At 47.8% G+C, this 17,868-nt stretch overlaps 5 protein-coding genes across 5 annotated transcripts; 3 read left to right on the top strand and 2 right to left on the bottom strand.

The window, feature by feature from the left end:
* Positions 1–1,070: 1,070 nt before the first annotated feature.
* On the top strand, positions 1,071–4,164 carry BDR25DRAFT_364134 (putative stage V sporulation protein k; the record flags this gene model as incomplete). Its single annotated transcript, XM_033696830.1, has 2 exons — positions 1,071–1,463; positions 1,530–4,164. The coding sequence occupies 2 exons, from the start codon at positions 1,071–1,073 to the stop codon at positions 3,885–3,887; spliced, it is 2,751 nt and encodes a 916-aa protein (XP_033554185.1). The 3' UTR covers positions 3,888–4,164.
* Positions 4,165–8,141: 3,977 nt separating this feature from the next.
* BDR25DRAFT_11 (uncharacterized protein) lies at positions 8,142–9,574 on the bottom strand. The gene is made up of 2 exons (XM_033683557.1): positions 8,268–9,574; positions 8,142–8,188 (listed from the first exon to the last, which is right to left on the bottom strand). The coding sequence occupies exon 1, from the start codon at positions 9,561–9,563 to the stop codon at positions 8,343–8,345; it is 1,221 nt and encodes a 406-aa protein (XP_033554186.1). The 5' UTR covers positions 9,564–9,574; the 3' UTR covers positions 8,142–8,188; positions 8,268–8,342.
* A 122-nt stretch (positions 9,575–9,696) lies between these two features.
* Positions 9,697–11,108, top strand: BDR25DRAFT_299334 (uncharacterized protein). Its single transcript, XM_033689129.1, has one exon. It carries the CDS (start codon positions 9,772–9,774, stop codon positions 10,843–10,845), a length of 1,074 nt encoding a protein of 357 aa, XP_033554187.1. The 5' UTR covers positions 9,697–9,771; the 3' UTR covers positions 10,846–11,108.
* Positions 11,109–12,246: 1,138 nt separating this feature from the next.
* On the top strand, positions 12,247–12,955 carry BDR25DRAFT_274427 (xylanase; the record flags this gene model as incomplete). The annotated part of the gene is made up of 1 exon (XM_033687404.1): positions 12,247–12,955. Exon 1 carries the CDS (start codon positions 12,275–12,277, stop codon positions 12,953–12,955), a length of 681 nt encoding a protein of 226 aa, XP_033554188.1. The 5' UTR covers positions 12,247–12,274.
* A 50-nt stretch (positions 12,956–13,005) lies between these two features.
* Positions 13,006–17,439, bottom strand: BDR25DRAFT_347726 (uncharacterized protein; the record flags this gene model as incomplete). Its single annotated transcript, XM_033694304.1, has 22 exons — positions 13,006–13,243; positions 13,285–14,651; positions 14,731–14,890; positions 14,931–14,971; positions 15,022–15,078; positions 15,115–15,216; positions 15,247–15,343; positions 15,401–15,468; positions 15,504–15,559; positions 15,643–15,718; positions 15,745–15,832; positions 15,900–15,918; positions 15,989–16,123; positions 16,151–16,254; positions 16,295–16,349; positions 16,405–16,463; positions 16,503–16,579; positions 16,677–16,811; positions 16,931–16,993; positions 17,022–17,120; positions 17,261–17,356; positions 17,386–17,439. 22 exons carry the CDS (start codon positions 17,437–17,439, stop codon positions 13,006–13,008), a joined length of 3,246 nt encoding a protein of 1,081 aa, XP_033554189.1.
* Between the last annotated feature and the right edge of the window lie 429 nt (positions 17,440–17,868).

The raw sequence follows: 17,868 nt of genomic DNA on the forward strand, positions 1-17,868 counted from the left end.
TGGTTGTTATCTGGCGTTGTCATGGCGTTATTGGACGCGATCCGCCGCGTCAGAAGTGAGCAGAGGGTGTTAGAGGCTGTTCTAATTAGATTTTAACCTGAAACGTGCGGATAGGGTAAGATGTGTACCTGTAGCGTCCTTGGCGGTTTGGGATTGGCTGGTAAGGTCGCACTGCCCTGGTTGGGTGGGTTGGTGGGCGTGGCAGGAGGAGATGTGAAGCTGGGTTGGTTAGATTGTTTATTGTGGCGGCCGTGCGCGTAAGCGAGCTGTTACGTAATCCTTCCTAATTAGGACTAGCCCCCTTCTTCCTGGAAAGGAAGGCTAATCTGCTCGTTGTTCAACACCTATTCAGATGCGGTTAATGTGCACAGCCTCGTGCTGGCCAGACTGCAGCCTCCTAGAAGAGTCAACGTGCACGCGTACAACACAGCAGCATGTGCACCAAGTAACGAAAGAGAATGCGTGTGGTAATACACACAGCCACACTGAGGCTATGCTTCTCCCTGCGTTCTGACCTTGTCTTACAGGGCGACAACCACCAAAATGTTTTTGCCACTGAGCAGACCCAAGGCAATCCGAACTGGTCTTAGACTTCTTTCAGAGGCTTTTTCCTGATTGAGTGTACCAAAGTTACTCATTACTTCCTTAGCCTCGCCATTTCAAATGCTGGATGACATACAAACCGTCCTTTCACAACTTGTAACTACTTTGGTACTCTCGACGGAGACTGCAGTCTTTCCATGCCTCCATATCCGGGCTTAGATTCTGAGAGTATTAGCGACGTTGATTCTCGGAGCTCTACCGACATGGGTGAATGTAGTTCAACTCAGTCTTCGAGTTCTTTGTCCCTAGTTGATACACGCTCGTCCACTTCCTCTACGTCCGAGATGGAACCTTCCAATATCCCGAAGGAAGGCGATAAGCTAGGAGAACCACACAATGTTGACACCAAACCAATGGATCCTTACGTGTTCAACCCCTCACCCTTTACACACAACCATAGATCACGCATTCGTTCTCGGTCTGTGCCAGCATCTCCCTCTCGCTACCTAATGAAAGATGCAAAAACTATGCCCGAGGAGATCAATAGTCTCAAGTCCTTCCAGCAGGTTTGGGACAATAAGCAGAGTAAGACGGAGAACGAATCCAATTCAGACGGCTGCGATAAAGGGGAACGAGAGCCGGAACCTTCTCCCGTTGGCGACGGGTTTGAATTTCCCTTCTTCCACCTAAATCCCACAGACTTCGAATGGCAAGAATACCGATTTCCATTCTCTCGCCTTGACGCGACGGACTTTCGCAAGCCCCGCGAGCGAATCCGATTCCCGTTCTCACATATGGACCCGGAGCGCTTGGGGTGGGCACCAGGGCGAGAGAAGAAGCCGGACTCGCCTTTGAACAAGCTCATGAACATGGTCGGACTTGACGAGGTGAAGAAGGAATTTCTATCCGTACAAGCAAGAGTCAAAGCCTTCCAGAAACCCATTGGGAAGCCTGGCCTCAACGAGAGATTTTCTCGCAAGGATAAGTCCTCCAGTAGAGATGATCCGTCCTCCCGCAAAGTTAAACCCTCAATGAGGAGTCTGAAACTCGATTTGATCGTCTCCGGGAGTCACGGCACTGGCAAATCTACAATTGCACAGCTCTACGTGGATTTTCTTGAACATTTGGGTATCGTAAGCTCGGAAAATGCGTCCTATGTCATCGATAGCGAGTACTCCTTTTACAAGATGGATTGCGAAGAGGGTGTCTTCGTTGTTGAAGGCAACAAGAAGCTTGTTAAGAGTATGCTGAGTTACCCCAAAGCTCGTGAGCGGTTCTCCAGAAGAATCGACATCAAGGACTACTCTGAGGAGGAGCTTTTATCCATCATGGTGAAGCTACTGAAGGAATATTCCTTGAACGTTGAGGGTGGATATGACGCACCATTCCTGAATACGTTCATTCGCCGGTTAATGCAACGAAAAGGCAAGAAATTTCAAAATGTCAAGACACTCCAAGCCGAGATCGAGAAATTACGTAGGCGTCAGGCAGAGAGACAGGAAAAAGCGACATCTAAGGAAGATACTATAGTCGTGAACATTTCAAATGCTTCCTACCGCTTGACGGAATCTGATTTTCTTGGAGCAAAGCCGGACAACTTCTACGAGCGCAGCGAGTCTTGGAAGAAGCTCGAGAAGATGGCTCGTATGGATCAGGTCAAAGAAGCTGTGAAAGAGTTAGTCACTAGGAGACACATCAACTACGTTCGTGAAAGGGAAGGAAAGGAGCCATTGAAGACGACCTTCAATCACGTCTTTCTTGGTCCACCGGGCACGGGGAAAACGACCGTTGCTACGCTCTTCGGGCAGATCATTGCGGACCTTGGGTATATTGAGGACAATCAGGTGGTGATAAAGAAACCCACCGACTTTCTGGGCAAGTATGTCGGCCATTCGGAGGACATGACTAAAGATATTTTGGATGAGACTGAGGGCAAGGTCTTAATCATCGACGAAGCTCATATGTTCTACCACGGCTCCGAGCACGGCACGGACAAGTCCGACATCTTCCGAAAGGGCATCATCGACACAATAGTGGCCCATATCGACAATGAGCCCGGCAGCAATCGATGCATCATCCTAATGGGCTATCCGGACCGAATGAAAGAGTTCTACCGCAACACCAATCCTGGATTCCAAAGGCGATTTCCCTTAGACACTGCATTTTTGTTTGAGGATTACGATGACAAGACCCTGGGTGAGATCATGGATATCATGCTCACCAAGGACGAGATCACGGCCACCGCGGAGGCTAAAGCTGTGGCTTTGGAAGTCCTTCGAAGAGAGCGTGATCGTCCGAACTTCGGCAATGGAGGCGCAGTACGTAATCTTATTAGTCGAGCGCAGGTCACATACAGCAAGCGCATTGCATTACATGCAAAAGGAAACTCGCAGTCAGGAAACGACAGTCCCCTTCACCTGACTGAAGCGAGCCAGATATTGCTAGAGCCGCAGGACTTTGACCAGGGATATGACCGCGGACTCCGAGCCAACAAAGATTTCCGATCCCTATTCAAGGACCTCGTCGGGTTCCAAGACATTATCAGGACCTTTGAGGGCTACCAGAAAATGACAGCAAATATGAAACAGCACGGTCTAGACCCGCGCGAGGAGATCCCGTTCAGCTTTGTCTTCAAAGGTCCACCAGGTACAGGCAAGACAACGACAGCTCGAGCTCTGGGTCATATCTACCATTCCATGGGTTTCCTTTCCACGACTGAAGTCATGGATTGCTCTGTAACTGACTTAGTTTCGAGTAATGGCCTTACGGGCCAGAAGGTGCAGAACCTACTTGAACGCGGCCTCGGTAAAGTTCTCTTCATCGACGAAGCTTATCGCATGGGCCAAAGGGATCTGACTGGTGCTTTCATCAGCCGTCTTGCACAAGAAGCTGTTGGAGAGCTAGTCGATTGTATGACGAAAGAAAAATTCGCGGGAAAATTGGTGATTGTTCTAGCAGGCTATGAGAAGGACATGGATCAGCTCATGAGTACGAACGAAGGGCTGCGCGGCCGATTTACTGAGATGGTATTCCCCAACATGAGACCGAAGGACTGTCTGCGACTTCTTCAGAAGAAGTTAGAGAATAAGAAGATTTCGATTCTTCATCCGAGCGAGAGACAGGTGCTCGGCAAGGTCATTGGCCTGTTTAACAAACTCAGCAAAACGGAGGCGTGGGCAAATGCTCGTGATGTGGAAAGTATAGCCAAACGCATCACGTGTCAGTTATTTATGAAGGAGCTCCCTTCTCAGGGCACGCTGGAAATTACACTGGAGGAGATCGCTGCAGTCTTGAAACAACTTTATCAGCAGAGAAGACCATATAACTTCGGCGACGAGTCTTGATGATGAAGGTATTGGTTTTGATTCTAGGTTTTGGCCTATCCAACTTCGATTTCTTTCTTTTTCTTTACTTATTACGCCTTTCGTAAACACCATCCGGTTACGCTTCTGCCTCTGGAGGTTTAGCAGAGTTTAGCGGGGTTATGCGCTATCTGATGGTTTCTCTGACGCCATCTATCCTCTCTTCTAAATCACTACTTGAGTAAACCCGTCTTACCCATCTTTAACATGCTCAGAATTCCAAACCGACAATCCTTCAGGGCATTTCGCAAACCCCCCCTAGTCTTCTACGTCATTCACTTCAAGCGCGCTATGCCCACAGTCTCAAGGCACCGTTCTCGTGCCCTCCAAGCTACGCAACTCTCTCTAAGCGCTTCTCTCCTTCAAATCCTAGCCCGGTTCGCTATTTCTCTCGGACAAAGGCCGAAGAAAATATAGCGCGTGGTGCATTTGTTGAATCCATGACATTGGAGCTGTGGACCCTAAGGAGTATGATATCTTAATCACAGATATCGGCGATAATACGCTGCACAAGGTTTCGGATCCCATAGGCATACCTTACCTTAAGGAGGTGGTGAAAGATGAAGCAGATGTGGTGGCTGATACTATCCGTGATTTTGTCTACAATGGTGAAAGCCTTTAAACTTAGCGAAGATGGGGACCCCTAGAATGCTTATATTACTAGGGTAAAGAAAGTGGACTAATAGAGGCAGGAGAACGCGCGCGTTAGGCTTCTCAAAGTGTTAACGAGGGTATTGTGGAGAAAGCGTCGATAATATATATTCACAGGATAGATGTAGGTCCATTTTTAGGCTCATTCAGTTGTGAATTTAGGGAGCATGAAATAAGACAGGATGGGTGTAGGAACTGGGAAAGAAAACTGGACGGGGCTTCAAGTGACTACAAAGCGGCCACCAAAAACGTCCCAAAAAATGAGTCAAAAGTCTCCGGACATAGAGTTACTCTCGCAATCTCTATTCTGGTATCAAGCCTTTTTTAGTCACATTTCCCAGTGTACCTAAACGCTTGTGTTTAAAGTCTTTTGTATCAAGTTCTCGTAGAAATTAGGCAACGGAAATACACAGAATCTGCATAAAAATCACCTTGTGCTCTTCGCCTTATCTTTTCAACCTGACAATGCGCAGTGACTGCATCTCTGGCCATAGAAACATTTGCAGGACTACCTTCGTCCGCCGGTCAGGAGGAAGAGTCCTCATGACAGGATTATTGCAATATAGTTCCAAACAGTGCATTACAGGCAAGCTAGGCATTTACGCACGCTGCGTTCCTTGAAACATACCAACAATTAATGTTCTGATAACTACTTTTTAATGAGATCGAAAACGCCAAAAATAAGTTATTACTTGTAATTTCTAACTTTAAGGATAATAAAGTTCTAAAGCGTACCGCTAAATAGTTGCTCAGATATAGTAAATTTGCTTAGTTTTAGCACCGAGTTCTAGCATTTGAATCACTGCTTAGCTGAGCGCTTCAAAGCTTTAATATAAACTGGAAGTTTACATCTAAATGTATAACTATATATGCATTTTATAATTTATTGAGAAGTAGTTGTTAAGCTGTTTGGTACAGACTCATAGGAGTTTGCCAAGTCCTTCTGTTCTATTGAACTATACAAGGCCCCAGACTGCCCCGAATTTGTGAATAGGACTTTCAGCTCGATGAGGATGGGACAACAGACCTCTTGAAAGCTCTTGATATCTGAACGTACCCTCTCCAGTCTCGAGCTTGTTCAATCCGTGGATGATACAATAACGGATGATTGAAGTATGATCGAGCAGAGCACCAAGGAAACCCAGAGCCGCATCCAAACATAACATAGCCTCGCTAAGCCTGAATATCGTGCTTTGATCAATCTGGAACCTATCCCCTAGCGGCCCAAAGCGCAAAAGCTGGAGTATCAAACTATAGACCACCAAAAAGGCCCACATTTGATACAGTCTACATGTCTAATAATCCGGCTTGATTTGGCATTCTGCATATATAGGACAGGAAGGGCGTATTAGCCTCGGCGACAATCGATATAATACTCAGGGCGGCGATTCGAGCGGATGAATCCTCCTAAAACTGCTATGGAAAATCAATCCATAGCTTTCGGGATAGTCCAGTAGCTTCCTAAATTCATAGAGCCATATGCTAATGATATTCACGTCAATTAGCCGGGAACGGCTGTTTTGCGCCAGAGCGATTCCATCCGCCTCGTAAGTCATAGGGCGGAGTTTTAAGGGACTTTAAGTCGGCCTCATTCCTTGTAATCACCGGACTCGGGGGGAAGAAGTTGTGCTCCTCTATCACTTCAGCCTTATCGTCTATGCCCGGGACCAGCCGAGAGTTTTCAAGAATCGGCAGACGTTGGTCTGCTAGTATGCGTTGGCTAATTGTCACTGTGCAATATTTTGAGGAAAATAGCCAATAGCACATACCGATTTCCTCCCGAATTTTGGAATCGGCTTGCTGTAATAGAAGATCGTGGGTGTGATTTCCGACGACGTATAACATTTGACATTGGTAGAATTGTCCTTAATTGTGGGCTTCATCGACAGCCGTCTTGAGACTGGCAAATTTTTGCTCAATGCTGGCAGCGAACATATCTAACTTCCACTCGATGTCTCCAGTCCGCCGACCGTCTTCCATCATCAGTCCTTCTACGTATCCCCTATTTCTTATAATGTCGATGGAATCATTTACAAGTGAAACAGTAATATCGTGCTCTTCTTTCACATTCTTATTAAAGCTATCGAAGAATTGCGATGGTTCTGATTTGTTGAACTTTTTTTTTTTAATAGTTCTCGGCAAGTTCCATGTACCTTGAGTATTCTCTCATCACCTCCACTAGTTGCAAGCAAAAGCGCTCTCCCTCACAAAGGTGAGTAGTAGCCCTGGAAAGGTTATCCATAATCTCGATATGATATAAAACTGCCTCTAAGAAATGAGCATTGGAATATACAGCTATTGGTATGTGACCGATTGCCAGAACGATCAAAGATGGAGACCCAGCAGTCTCTCACCTCCCCTCAATCTCCCATCTCTCATAGATCTTCCATCGTTCATCTAGCTGAGGGTCGGCAGAAGAGTTTGTAGCAGTAGGGTAACAAATAGGGGAATAGAGGGAGCTGCGGAAGGGTTGAAGGGGTAGAGAGGCCTAGAAAGAGGATAAGGCGAAGATTGAAGGGCGTCATGGAAGCTACGGAAGGATAACACTGAGACTTATTAACGACGTTGGAATGCGTTAACGAACCTTCGACTTCACTTTTGCGTCTGAAATATCTTTGACTAAGAAATAAAGGAGCGACTAAGGAAGATTTATAAGGCTCTCGATCAGCACAAGGAAACCGACACGACAGACGTGAGGCATCTGCAAAAGCGAAATCGCGCATGCCACCAGTAAAATACTCTTGCGCTCGTGGATAAGGGTATGTCAACAAGCAGCGAAGGTGATACTCGAGCACCCAACCTGATAACTTCCCTTAGAAATGGGACGGAAAGTACCGTCAACACTACCATACTATCGCGAATGGTAGAGTTGTATGGGATAGCCAAACTTCACGATGTCGACGGGCCGGATTTGAGAATAGTTTTGCTGCAAAGATAAGCTGACTGTTACTCTGGATTAGCCAACGCGACCATCCAATAGATAAGTGGTTTTAACCCGAGGACATAGGGAGGTTTAGGAAGCATGCGGGGATCATGCATTCGCATGCGCATCGACGGTATTGGCGTTCCTGTATGAACAAGAAGAGGCATAGACGCGATGTCTTGGTGACGACTTTATTCGTCACAGAAGTCGCTCGTATACGCTGCTCCAAGTGACGTGACACCCATAAGATGCCAAAGGGAAGGTGTTTAAGTGGCAAGGTCACTTTCGAGTCCAATGGTGAACTTATAACGACTGTGGGTGATTTGCCAGATACAAAGGTCCATTGGATTGATTTTGAATGAAGGTACTCTGCCACTGCCTCAACTGCCGTAGGATAACTGGTACGGCATATTCGACGAATATTACGGTTCCTTCTTCATCGGTGATGATACACGGTGCGCCGAAGCAATTCATGTTTGATTCCGGACAAGGGCTTATCTTCAAATTTTCGTTCTGCGGCCAATGGTCTAGCACGCTCTAGAAGGAAAGTGACGCCGAAGGGTTTAGAGGCTACTATCTCATACAGTCAGGAGCGCTAGGCGAAGCATTCGACGGTTACAAGCCATAAGGAGAGATTTTCACGCCACACAAGTCGAAGTGGTTGTTGCCAATGGAGAATGTCAGACAATTTATTCGCACGGACACCGGGCTGTAACATACTTAGTGGCTGTGTCGACTGCGACCTTTTGCACTGGAGGGGATAGAGCGCAGCAGCAGATCAGACTTACGGTCAGAAGAACCCCATTCCGCCCCAGGAAATAAAATTTTCTGTGAATGTCGAGACGGAAGCATGCCAAGTTTTTTCAAGTCCCTTTGGCCGCCGCCGCCGCCGCTTCTCTTTCCCTCTTCCTCTGCAAGTATCTCTCCTTGGCACTGCTAATGTCTGCTTCAGTCTTCTGGCTCTTGCTAGCCTGCTCCAGGTTCCGTCGCTCTTCAGCTTCGGCATCTGCTGCGCGCTTGGCCGCTTGCTCTAATTGTTCCTCTATCATCTTTGTTTGCCTGTCCCGAACAGCTCGTTGGGTGGCATTGCGCCCTTGGTAAGCCGGCTGGGAACCGCTGGGGCGATTCGACGCAGAGGCCGTGGGTGCACTCTTCGGTTTTGTGACGAGGTTGAGACCTGCAGTAAGAAGTTGCCGTTTATCTGTCACTTGGCCTTCGTCATTCAGAATGATGTTCTTGCCCTTCTCATTAAGTTCCTTGGCAATGTCTGCAGCAGATTTCTCCTCTTCAATCTCGGGTTTGGCACCCTCTTTAAGAGCCTGAAGAGCTGCTTCCATAGCCTCTTGGTGTCTCTTTTCCTCATCCAACATCATCTGCTTGTAGAATCCTTGCATGCCCAGCTTGCGTTTCTTCGCATCTTCCTCCTCTTGTCTCTTCTTCTCTTCCTCCTCAATTCTCTTCACCTCTTCCTGCTGTGCCTTGTATGCTCCCGTGACGAATTTCTCCTTGTCCGCAAACTCATCTCCCTCAGCCTCTCTCTCTCGCTGTAGTAGCTTATCTTGGGCTCGGAGCTGATCCTTTTTCCGCACCTCGGCCGATTCAAATAGATTGTTCATGTATTTCGGTCGTCTTTGAAGTGCGTCTTCTCGTTCAGCAGCTGCTTTGGCGGCGGTTTTCGCGTGCAGTGCGTCGTATGCAGCATCGTAGTCATATATGGAGGGATCTGCTTCCATGGCCTGCTTAGCTTTCTTCTCTGCCTCGCGTGCACCAAGAGTGTTTCCGAATGTTGTGGGGTCATCATCCCGGGCCTTTCTCTTGAGAGTCGGAGGCCCCGGAGCCGGAGGTGCAGATTTTAGTTTCGTCGAAGGCGCCGGCTTGGATTGGTTAGAGCTAGATATGAAGCTGTCGTCGAAGTTGAATTCCCCGATTTCTTCGACGCCGTCCTCAGCTTTGCCTTTGCCCTTCACGTCGTCCTCTTCCTCGTCCAAGAGAGGCTTCCGTTTACTGGGGGGGGGCTTCTTTGCGCTATTCAAGCCCTTCCCCTTGAGGTTCAGACCAAATTTGAGCGACATGGTGCTGGACATGTGGTGAGGTTGGGAGACGCAACAAAGCCTGTCTACGAGCTCAATGCCAAGATATTAACCAGATTACATAACACAGCGCAAGGGTCACTTAACGTTGCATTACGCGACTGCCGTTTGGTATCCACGCTTTCACCGCCACTCCAAATCGACAACCTTCACCAACCGCTACACATGACGTCTCAGCCACTGCGAAACCACATCCCCCACCATGGAGGTCCCTCCTAGCGACCGCCGTGTTGAGGACGAGTACGCCAAATCCCGCTCCTCCAAATTTCGCTTCAAGTCGGAGTCAGAACCCAAATCGAAGCGCTCCTCCCGCCTAGATTCACATGAAGATGATGATAGAAGGCGCTCTAAGCGTCATAGGTCAGACAGAGACCACTCGTCACACCACCCATCGCGCCGCCGGCACATTCGTTCCAAACGTAGCAGAAGCAAGAAATCGCCTGCAACCTTGCACGGCTACTCTTTCACTGAACAAAATGGGGACTACGCAGATCCAGCGCATAGGCATCGAGAGTCTCTGTACGATGCACTGGACCCCGATACCTCTTCCGGCGACTATCTGGATCCCGGAATCGCCTTTCGGGAGTCTCTATTCGACGCTCTAGCCGACGACGAAGGGGCCGCCTACTGGGAGGGTGTCTATGGCCAGCCTATCCACAACTACCCAAATACGAAGACCGGACCAGGAGGCGAACTAGAGCAAATGGACGAGGACGAGTACATCGACTATGTGAGGAAGAAAATGTGGGAGAAGAGTCACGCGCACATCCTTGAAGAGCGCGAGGAGAGAGAACGGGCCCGGAAGGCGCAGAAGAAAGCCAAGCATGAAATGCAAGAGGAAGCAGTAAGACTAGACGCGGAACGAGAGGCTTTCCAGCACCGGGTGGAAGCAAGCCTGAAGCGTGGCGAGGAGCGGAAGAAGGCCAAAGAGGTTGAAGCGGCTTGGGCAAAGTACCTGCAGAAGTGGGATGAGCTGAAGAGTAATTCTATACTTTCCCAGCAAGCGGAAGCTCGAGTCCGTCAGCTCATTCCATGGCCTGTTGTTTCCGGAAAGTGCAAACATGTCACCAAGGAAGAAATCGAGTACTTCCTCCAAAACTCGAGCGCGTGGCGCGACGATGCAGCAGCACTTTTGAAAGTAGAGCGAGTGAGATGGCATCCCGACAAAATGCAGCAACGCTTTGGTCAGCACATCGACATCGAATCGATGCAATCGGTAACCGTCGTTTTCCAGGTTATTGATAAGCTGTGGAACGAGTGGAAGGGACGTGCATAACCGGTCATCATTTCCCAGGCATTTCAACGCACCATTCTCCTTGATATCGCGCATGTCACTCACGGGAGATTGCCTCCTCCAAGGTTAGTATCCAAGCAATTCAGCATCATTTACGGCTTCCTCAACGCAAAGCCGGATTCAAGACTCTGTGGAGTGGTAATGAGAAGACGATGACATGAATTTTCTTTCCCAAGATACCCTTATGGCTCCTTTAGACGGTAATTGCTTTCCTTGCCCCATAATAATATCCACTTCCAGTTTTCGTGCAAGTCCACTCATACCACAACCACCATCACGTGATCGTGACCAGATCCACTTCTGTCGCATTCAACATCTTTCATCCAACTACATCGCTCACACCGCAATCTGGAAGAGGATCCCGGTCACTAGTTAAGTCTGTTCCTTGGTGCGAACATCATCTGGTATGCTTCTCAGGTCCAGGTCGACATTGGAGCAACAGTTTCGTAACCCTAGTCGGCATCCGCGTGCTATTCATCTTTGCGGTCCTTGTTATACACGGATCGTCTAATTCACCCCTGCACATCAATCTATACATCACGTCAATGGCAGATTTCGCACGTCAGGCGAGGCCACTGTGCACCCTCAGCCATCGAAGCTTATTACCCGGCTAAATTCTTGGGCATAGTGCTTTTCTAAACCCCACTCAGCTTGAGATCTTGGAGGGCAACATCCAGGTCTTTGATTCTCCACAAACAAGCTCTTCCGGACTGACGAGATCTCGCAAGGCCAAGGCGGCTGAATGTAATGGCAAACATCGCCCTCGTATGTTGTGGCGATTGGCCAAGACGGAGTTCTTGCTTGTGTTTTGTTTCAGAGCTGCCTTAGGCTTATGCGCACCAGGATTGCATGACATTGATTTCGACATTGTTTCGTTTTGGCATTTATGTTGGATTTAAAACAGTGTTTATACCCAAACCCCGTTTTACACAGCGTCCAAAACCGGGTCTACTCTCATGCTAAACACCACAATCATCGACGGGCTTTGGGCGGCCTATCGCAGGCCAAGCATCTGACGGATTACTATCCCAACCAGGTAATCGATTTCAGAGGGGTGCAAAGAGGCTCAGCGCATGGTTGGGCAATCAAGGCATGAATAGCCGGTGGCATACAGCGAAATCTGGTGCACCAATCTGGATGCACGGCTCTGATGCAGTGGAAGTATGCACCCCGCAAATATCGGCAATTATACGCCACTTTAGGTTTCATCCTCATTCGGGCCGACAACCAATCTGACAGGCTCCTCTGGACCGGGCGGTTGAGGCAAACATCACTTGACATGGGGGATGAAATATGGAGAATGCAATATCGCACAGCGTCAATCTCAAACCCCCCTTTCGAAAGGTATATAAGAAAATCAAATCCCTCGCCATGGGGGATCACCGCTCCACAGTCAAACATCTTTGCCACCATGGTCGCCTTCTCCTCTCTTCTTGTCGCTCTCGCGGCTGCGGGCAGCGCTCTCGCCAGCCCTCTTGAGCTCTACAAGGACATCGGTAAGCAGCTTGAGAAGAAATCCACTCCTGCTGGCACCGGAACCAATAACGGATTCTTCTACTCCTTCTGGACTGATGGCCAGGGATCCGTAACCTATAACAACGAGGCCGCTGGCAAGTACTCCGTATCATGGAGCAATGTGGGCAACTTCGTCGCCGGCAAGGGCTGGAACCCAGGGGGTGCCAAGGTCGTGAACTACAGCGGCACGTGGAACGCAGCCAGCGTCAACAGCTACGTCTCGCTCTACGGTTGGACAACCAACCCGCTCATCGAATACTACATCGTCGAATCGTACGGCTCGTACAACCCATCCTCTGGTGCTACCAAGAAGGGCACCGTCACATCTGACGGCGGTACCTATGATATCTACCAGACCACCCGTACCAACCAGCCCTCGATCCAGGGTACCTCGACCTTCCAACAGTTCTGGTCCGTACGCACGGTTAAGCGTATTGGTGGAACGATTACGACGCAGAATCACTTTGATGCTTGGTCGAAGGCTGGCCAAAAGCTAGGAAAACATGATTATATGATTCTTGCTACGGAAGGTTACCACAGCAGTGGGTCTGCTTCCATCACCGTTGAGGGCCCTTGAATGGAGAGTTTGATTTGATAGGAACGACTGCCTTGTTATGGGGTGGAAGGTTAGGAGGACAGAGTGAAGATTGCATGCATGCCAGCTAGGACAGAGAAAGGAGTTGAATGTGGGTGTAGATTGAATTGTAAATATGCTCGTTCAATGTCCATACCATGATGACGGATCAGGATAATGGAAATAAGTCTTAACCACGATTTGCTCGTTAACTGCCTACAAATCCCTTCCCCAAATACAATCTCAAACATTATCTCCCAACCTCTATATCTTAGCTCCGTATTCCTCTTCCTCCCATGAGTCACAATCAACACATCTAGCCAAGCCCTCACTTCCCCCTCTCCCACAGCCACCTCACCCCTCCATCCGCACATTTCAACCCCTCCTTCTTTCCCAACACTCTATAGATCTTTACCTCGGCTCCAAACCCCCCAACAGTCCTGACATCAACATCAAATAAACAACCACATTCACACCATCCCTCTTCATCTCTACCGCCGGTGCCACCACCTATACTATCCTGGGCGCCAGCGCCAAACAGCATCCTCTGCAACCGGCCCAAAATTGTGTCGTGCATATGAGACGATGAGATATAATGGTGACATTGCTGTATACGGAGACAGTGAAGTGCTTGGCGGAAGTTGTGCAGTGGTTCTAGTTCTGGTTGGTTCGGGGAAGAAAGGGGGGTAGAAAGGAGGATTTTGTAGTTTGTTAGGTGTATGAAACAGCTTTCTCTATTTGAGGTTAGGGTAGCTGGTGTAGTAGTACCCTGGTATTCTGTGGTGTTGTTAGCGTCGACCTGGGCTTCTATTCTGACGACCCGAGCTTCTGCAGTATAAAAATATGTCGCAGTGAAGGAGGGAGGTGGCTCTAGCGATGGATTTTGCGATGAACGGCTCAAGGTGTCGGAGAACAAATCGTGGATCTCGGACCCTACTTCTTCGAACCCTCCGGTATCTTCCTCCTCTTCTCCTTCATCAACCTCGCCTTCGCATCCCTCATCCCCAGAGCAGGCTGGAAAGTACAATAATACCCTCCCCCTCTCCCTAAACCTTGAAATACATATCCCCACGTTATAACAGAATTCCTTCCAGCGTGGGGTTCTCATCGCCCTAGCTCCCGCCAACGTTACATCAAGGTCGTAGACTCGGGAAATAACACTACCACCCTCCTCTTCGTTTTTCTTCTCAAGCACACCCCCGCCATTACTCCGGTTCCCCGTCGAGGGTACCTGCACAGAACTGAGATGCGCGGGTGCATACACAGTAAGAAGGATAGCGTCATCGCGGCCGCTATTCGTATATGGGACGCCGTGGTCAGGGCTTTCGTGTATAGACACGCAGAAATCACAATACCATAATCCTTCGGCCTCTCTATCTCTCTCAAGCAGCCTAAGGAGCCTTATATAATCCTTCTTGTAAGCCAACCTGCGGCCGGCTTGAACTTTTGAAAACGCAGAGGAATCCATATCGGAGTATATGCGCCGAGTTGTGAAGGCTAGACATGCGATTGAGCTGCGGGGAAGGTAAGACGAGATTTGCATGAGGAGTTCTGTTGGGAGCGTTGGGAGGTTGGAGGGGTTGTGGGTTGGCGGGGGGCCGGTGAGAAGTGCCATTTTTGGGTTGAGATTGGGATTGGGATTTGAATTGATGGAAAGAGGGGGTTGGATAGACGATTTTTCGACCTTCTCAAAAAGGGACTTATAGAGAAGAATTTAGAGGTACAGGCGAGGGGCTGAGTCATTCGAAAATCAAAACTGCTGCGCCTCATGCGCAAACACAAGCGATTCTACAGGAAATGCGGAACACAGGCTTTGCCAAGATTGTACGACGATACGACGAGAACGAGATGGCGGAGTGCAGCTTCATAGATGAGTCAGTCGAATTGAGGTTGCACAACCACTCAGCTCTCCGCAGAATCTCAGAATTACACTCCATGCTGAGTCGAACACAACCCATCTCTACATAACCACACAGACCCTTTTACCAGACTGAAGTATTCAATAAATTTCATTAGTAGCTACATAGAGCGAACGGTAAAGACCCGCCCCACCTTCAAGCCCATGCAACCCTTTCCAGATCAACAAACTCGTAGGTTATGAGCACAACGGTAAGGTGGTTACGAAACTAAGCTCGATGAGGGATAATGCGACGATGAGATACTTGAAAACTAACAACAGGGTATGAAGTTAGAGACCGAAAAATACAAGGGTTGGGGAATGGGGTATCGCCGGGAACAGAGAAATTATGGCCGTCGCTGTTAAGCTAATATAGAAATCTGCATCCATCTAACACCTTATCCAATTCCAGCAAGAATTTTAACAGACCAATACTTTCACCATATTCTATAGTATTTGATAGCATGGTAAGTATGAGTTTGAGTAAAGAATTTCTCGTGTGTGACGGCGACGATCCGTCTTCAATAAACTCTCTTAGGTGCTATTAAAACGGTCTCGGAATCTCAGCGATCTGTAATCGCCTACATACGTAATATAACGAGTACGCTTCAAGGAAATGCTTTGGCAAACAATATCGGACACCCTAGGAGCCACTAGGCACTCACCAGTTACCATATTCCACAGTTCCACTTCGAGGAGAAGTGTGGAAGCTAGGTGTAGATCATTGGGAGAGAAATTGATACAAGGTTAATGGCGAGAGCCTTTATTGAATCTCATGAGCAATGCTCCAGACACAATGTCCCATAGGCATAGCGTGGAATCCCCTGACCTTGCCTGCAAGATGGATGGGTAATTATGCCCAATTGGTCCTTGGATTGAAGCAATATGGCCGAACATGAAGTCGACCATGCTTCAATATCGGAAGCTTCACTGTGAAGCTAGGAGGAGCACCAGAGGCATGAGGAACTGGATTGAATTGATTGCTAGAGGAGTCCTTTGTAGGAGTCTATATATATGCGAAATAAGTGGGTAAGTCTTGGCAACATAGACTATGGTGAGATGCATACGACTATGGTGACGACGCATCCGACCATGGTGACGACGCATTCGACTATTGTGTGACTACTGTAAACATTCACTTCTCGAATGTACACCGGTGTTAAAGTGCAGGATGCGCCCAAGAGCTTGTCCATTTTCATTGAGGAAATATCTGGCTGTAATTCCAACACCAACAGCGAGGAGGTTCACAAAGACGGTTAACGAACTACTAAACCCTATCGTTCCTCCATTCTCCGTTCAACGAAATATGATTGAGTCTTGAAGGCTCAATTGTGGAAGCTCGCAGCTCCTAAGGGCACCATATACTTGGCTCACATAGCAAATATTTCTAAGGTCCTGCCAAAATCTTTGGTCAAGAGTTGTTTCCAGAGTTGAGAGAAAAAAACAGGGTGAAATATGCAGGAATGGCGATTACGAGACGATTTTTAACTAATGGGCTACCTGGTTCAAGTCAACATGCTAGACAGTCGTCAAGGTGAACCTGAGATTCAAATACTGCTGTATTTTCGATTAATAGGTTCCAATATATGTTGTAAAATGATTCCGATAATGGTACTAAAGCCATGATTATGATCTAGTGGTGTATGCCTTAACTAAAGGTCGCCTCGTCTCTGTGATATTCCCCATTTGAGTTTCAGCCAAGTGGAAATGTATTCGAGAGGCCAATTATTCTAATGGAGGCTAATATTCGTCAATATTTAAGGTTCTATACGGGTTTTCTCAATTTACAAGCCCCAGAACATAGTTAAAGTACAGGAGTCTCATGACCCCAGAGAAGGGTAGTTCCTCCTTGCTTAAGTCACCTACACGGGAGTTGCTCTTCCGGTCTTTGCATTCTCGTTTGATGTCTTCTTTCAGCCATAACATACTATTGATATGCGTCCCGATTAGGATTTCGGCTAACTAACAATGACGAGATTCTGAGGCCTATGCTAAAGCGCCCCTAAAGTCAGTATGATCCTCCTTACATTACATAATCTATTAGACATAGTTATGTTGTAAGCCTAATTAATACAGGGTACCAGCACTTCACTTAATAAGACTGAGGAAATCACCGGTAAAGTGAGGTCGACGTAGAAGGCGACCTGGAGTTCTAATCAACGTTTCGCAAACCAATTCAGCTTTTCCACCCTCCGTAATGGTCGCATCTCTAGCCATCCTGATGTTTGTGAACGATGCTCCAACAGAGCATGAAGTTTCAGAGTTGAGGTGCTGACGGTGGTGCCCCGGCATGCATGTGTGCATAAATAAGAAGAAAAAAAAGATATTAACCTTAGAAGCGAGTAACTAGAGCTCCCTGGTGTACGTTATTAAGCAGCATAATCGTTGGGAAATATTTGAGAAAGAGTGACCTGTTTCAAACCTTCCAACCCCAATTCCACAGCAAATGCCAACTCCGACTTCTTAGCTTCACGATTCGATCTATCATATTGAAACATTACCAGATCCTCCCTCGAGCACCAGGACGTTTTTCGACGCTCGCAAAGACGTCTAATACTTGCAAGGCATTATCAACGACCTCAATATTCATGGCGTGAAAATCGACGACTTATACTTCGCCCATAAAGCCTTTCCCCCACTTCTCTAACTTCTCTCATACAATAACCTGAGACACTTATTGCTATCCTTACTTTAAGAAATTATTCAAGGTACAGGATTTGCAATTAGCCAATGTCAAATTTGCATTGGACATCTCATCACGAGCCGAGTTCTCCGGGCACACCATGTTTGAACAGGAAGCGAACTCAGTTAAATCAAGTCAAATTCTAATATCCACGGCAATTATTGCGCGCCCTAGAATCATTTCCGAAATAATTCCTTGTCATTCCAATATCAGCTCGACACTCTGCTTGGCGATCTCCCACGTCCACTACAAATTGCTCTCTTTCACCCACCTCCCACCTTCTCTTCCCAGAATCTCATGGAAACTCTTTCACATGGCTTACGGAGATTGAGGTGA

The sequence above is a fragment of the Lindgomyces ingoldianus genome, assembly GCF_010093535.1.
Source record: "Lindgomyces ingoldianus strain ATCC 200398 unplaced genomic scaffold BDR25scaffold_1, whole genome shotgun sequence".
NCBI lineage: Eukaryota > Fungi > Ascomycota > Dothideomycetes > Pleosporales > Lindgomycetaceae > Lindgomyces > Lindgomyces ingoldianus.

Bases quoted from the DNA above. Each gene is read 5' to 3' on its own strand.
- BDR25DRAFT_11 (XM_033683557.1), bottom strand. From the start codon at position 9,563: ATGTCCAGCACCATGTCGCTCAAATTTGGTCTGAACCTCAAGGGGAAG.
- BDR25DRAFT_299334 (XM_033689129.1), top strand. From the start codon at position 9,772: ATGGAGGTCCCTCCTAGCGACCGCCGTGTTGAGGACGAGTACGCCAAA.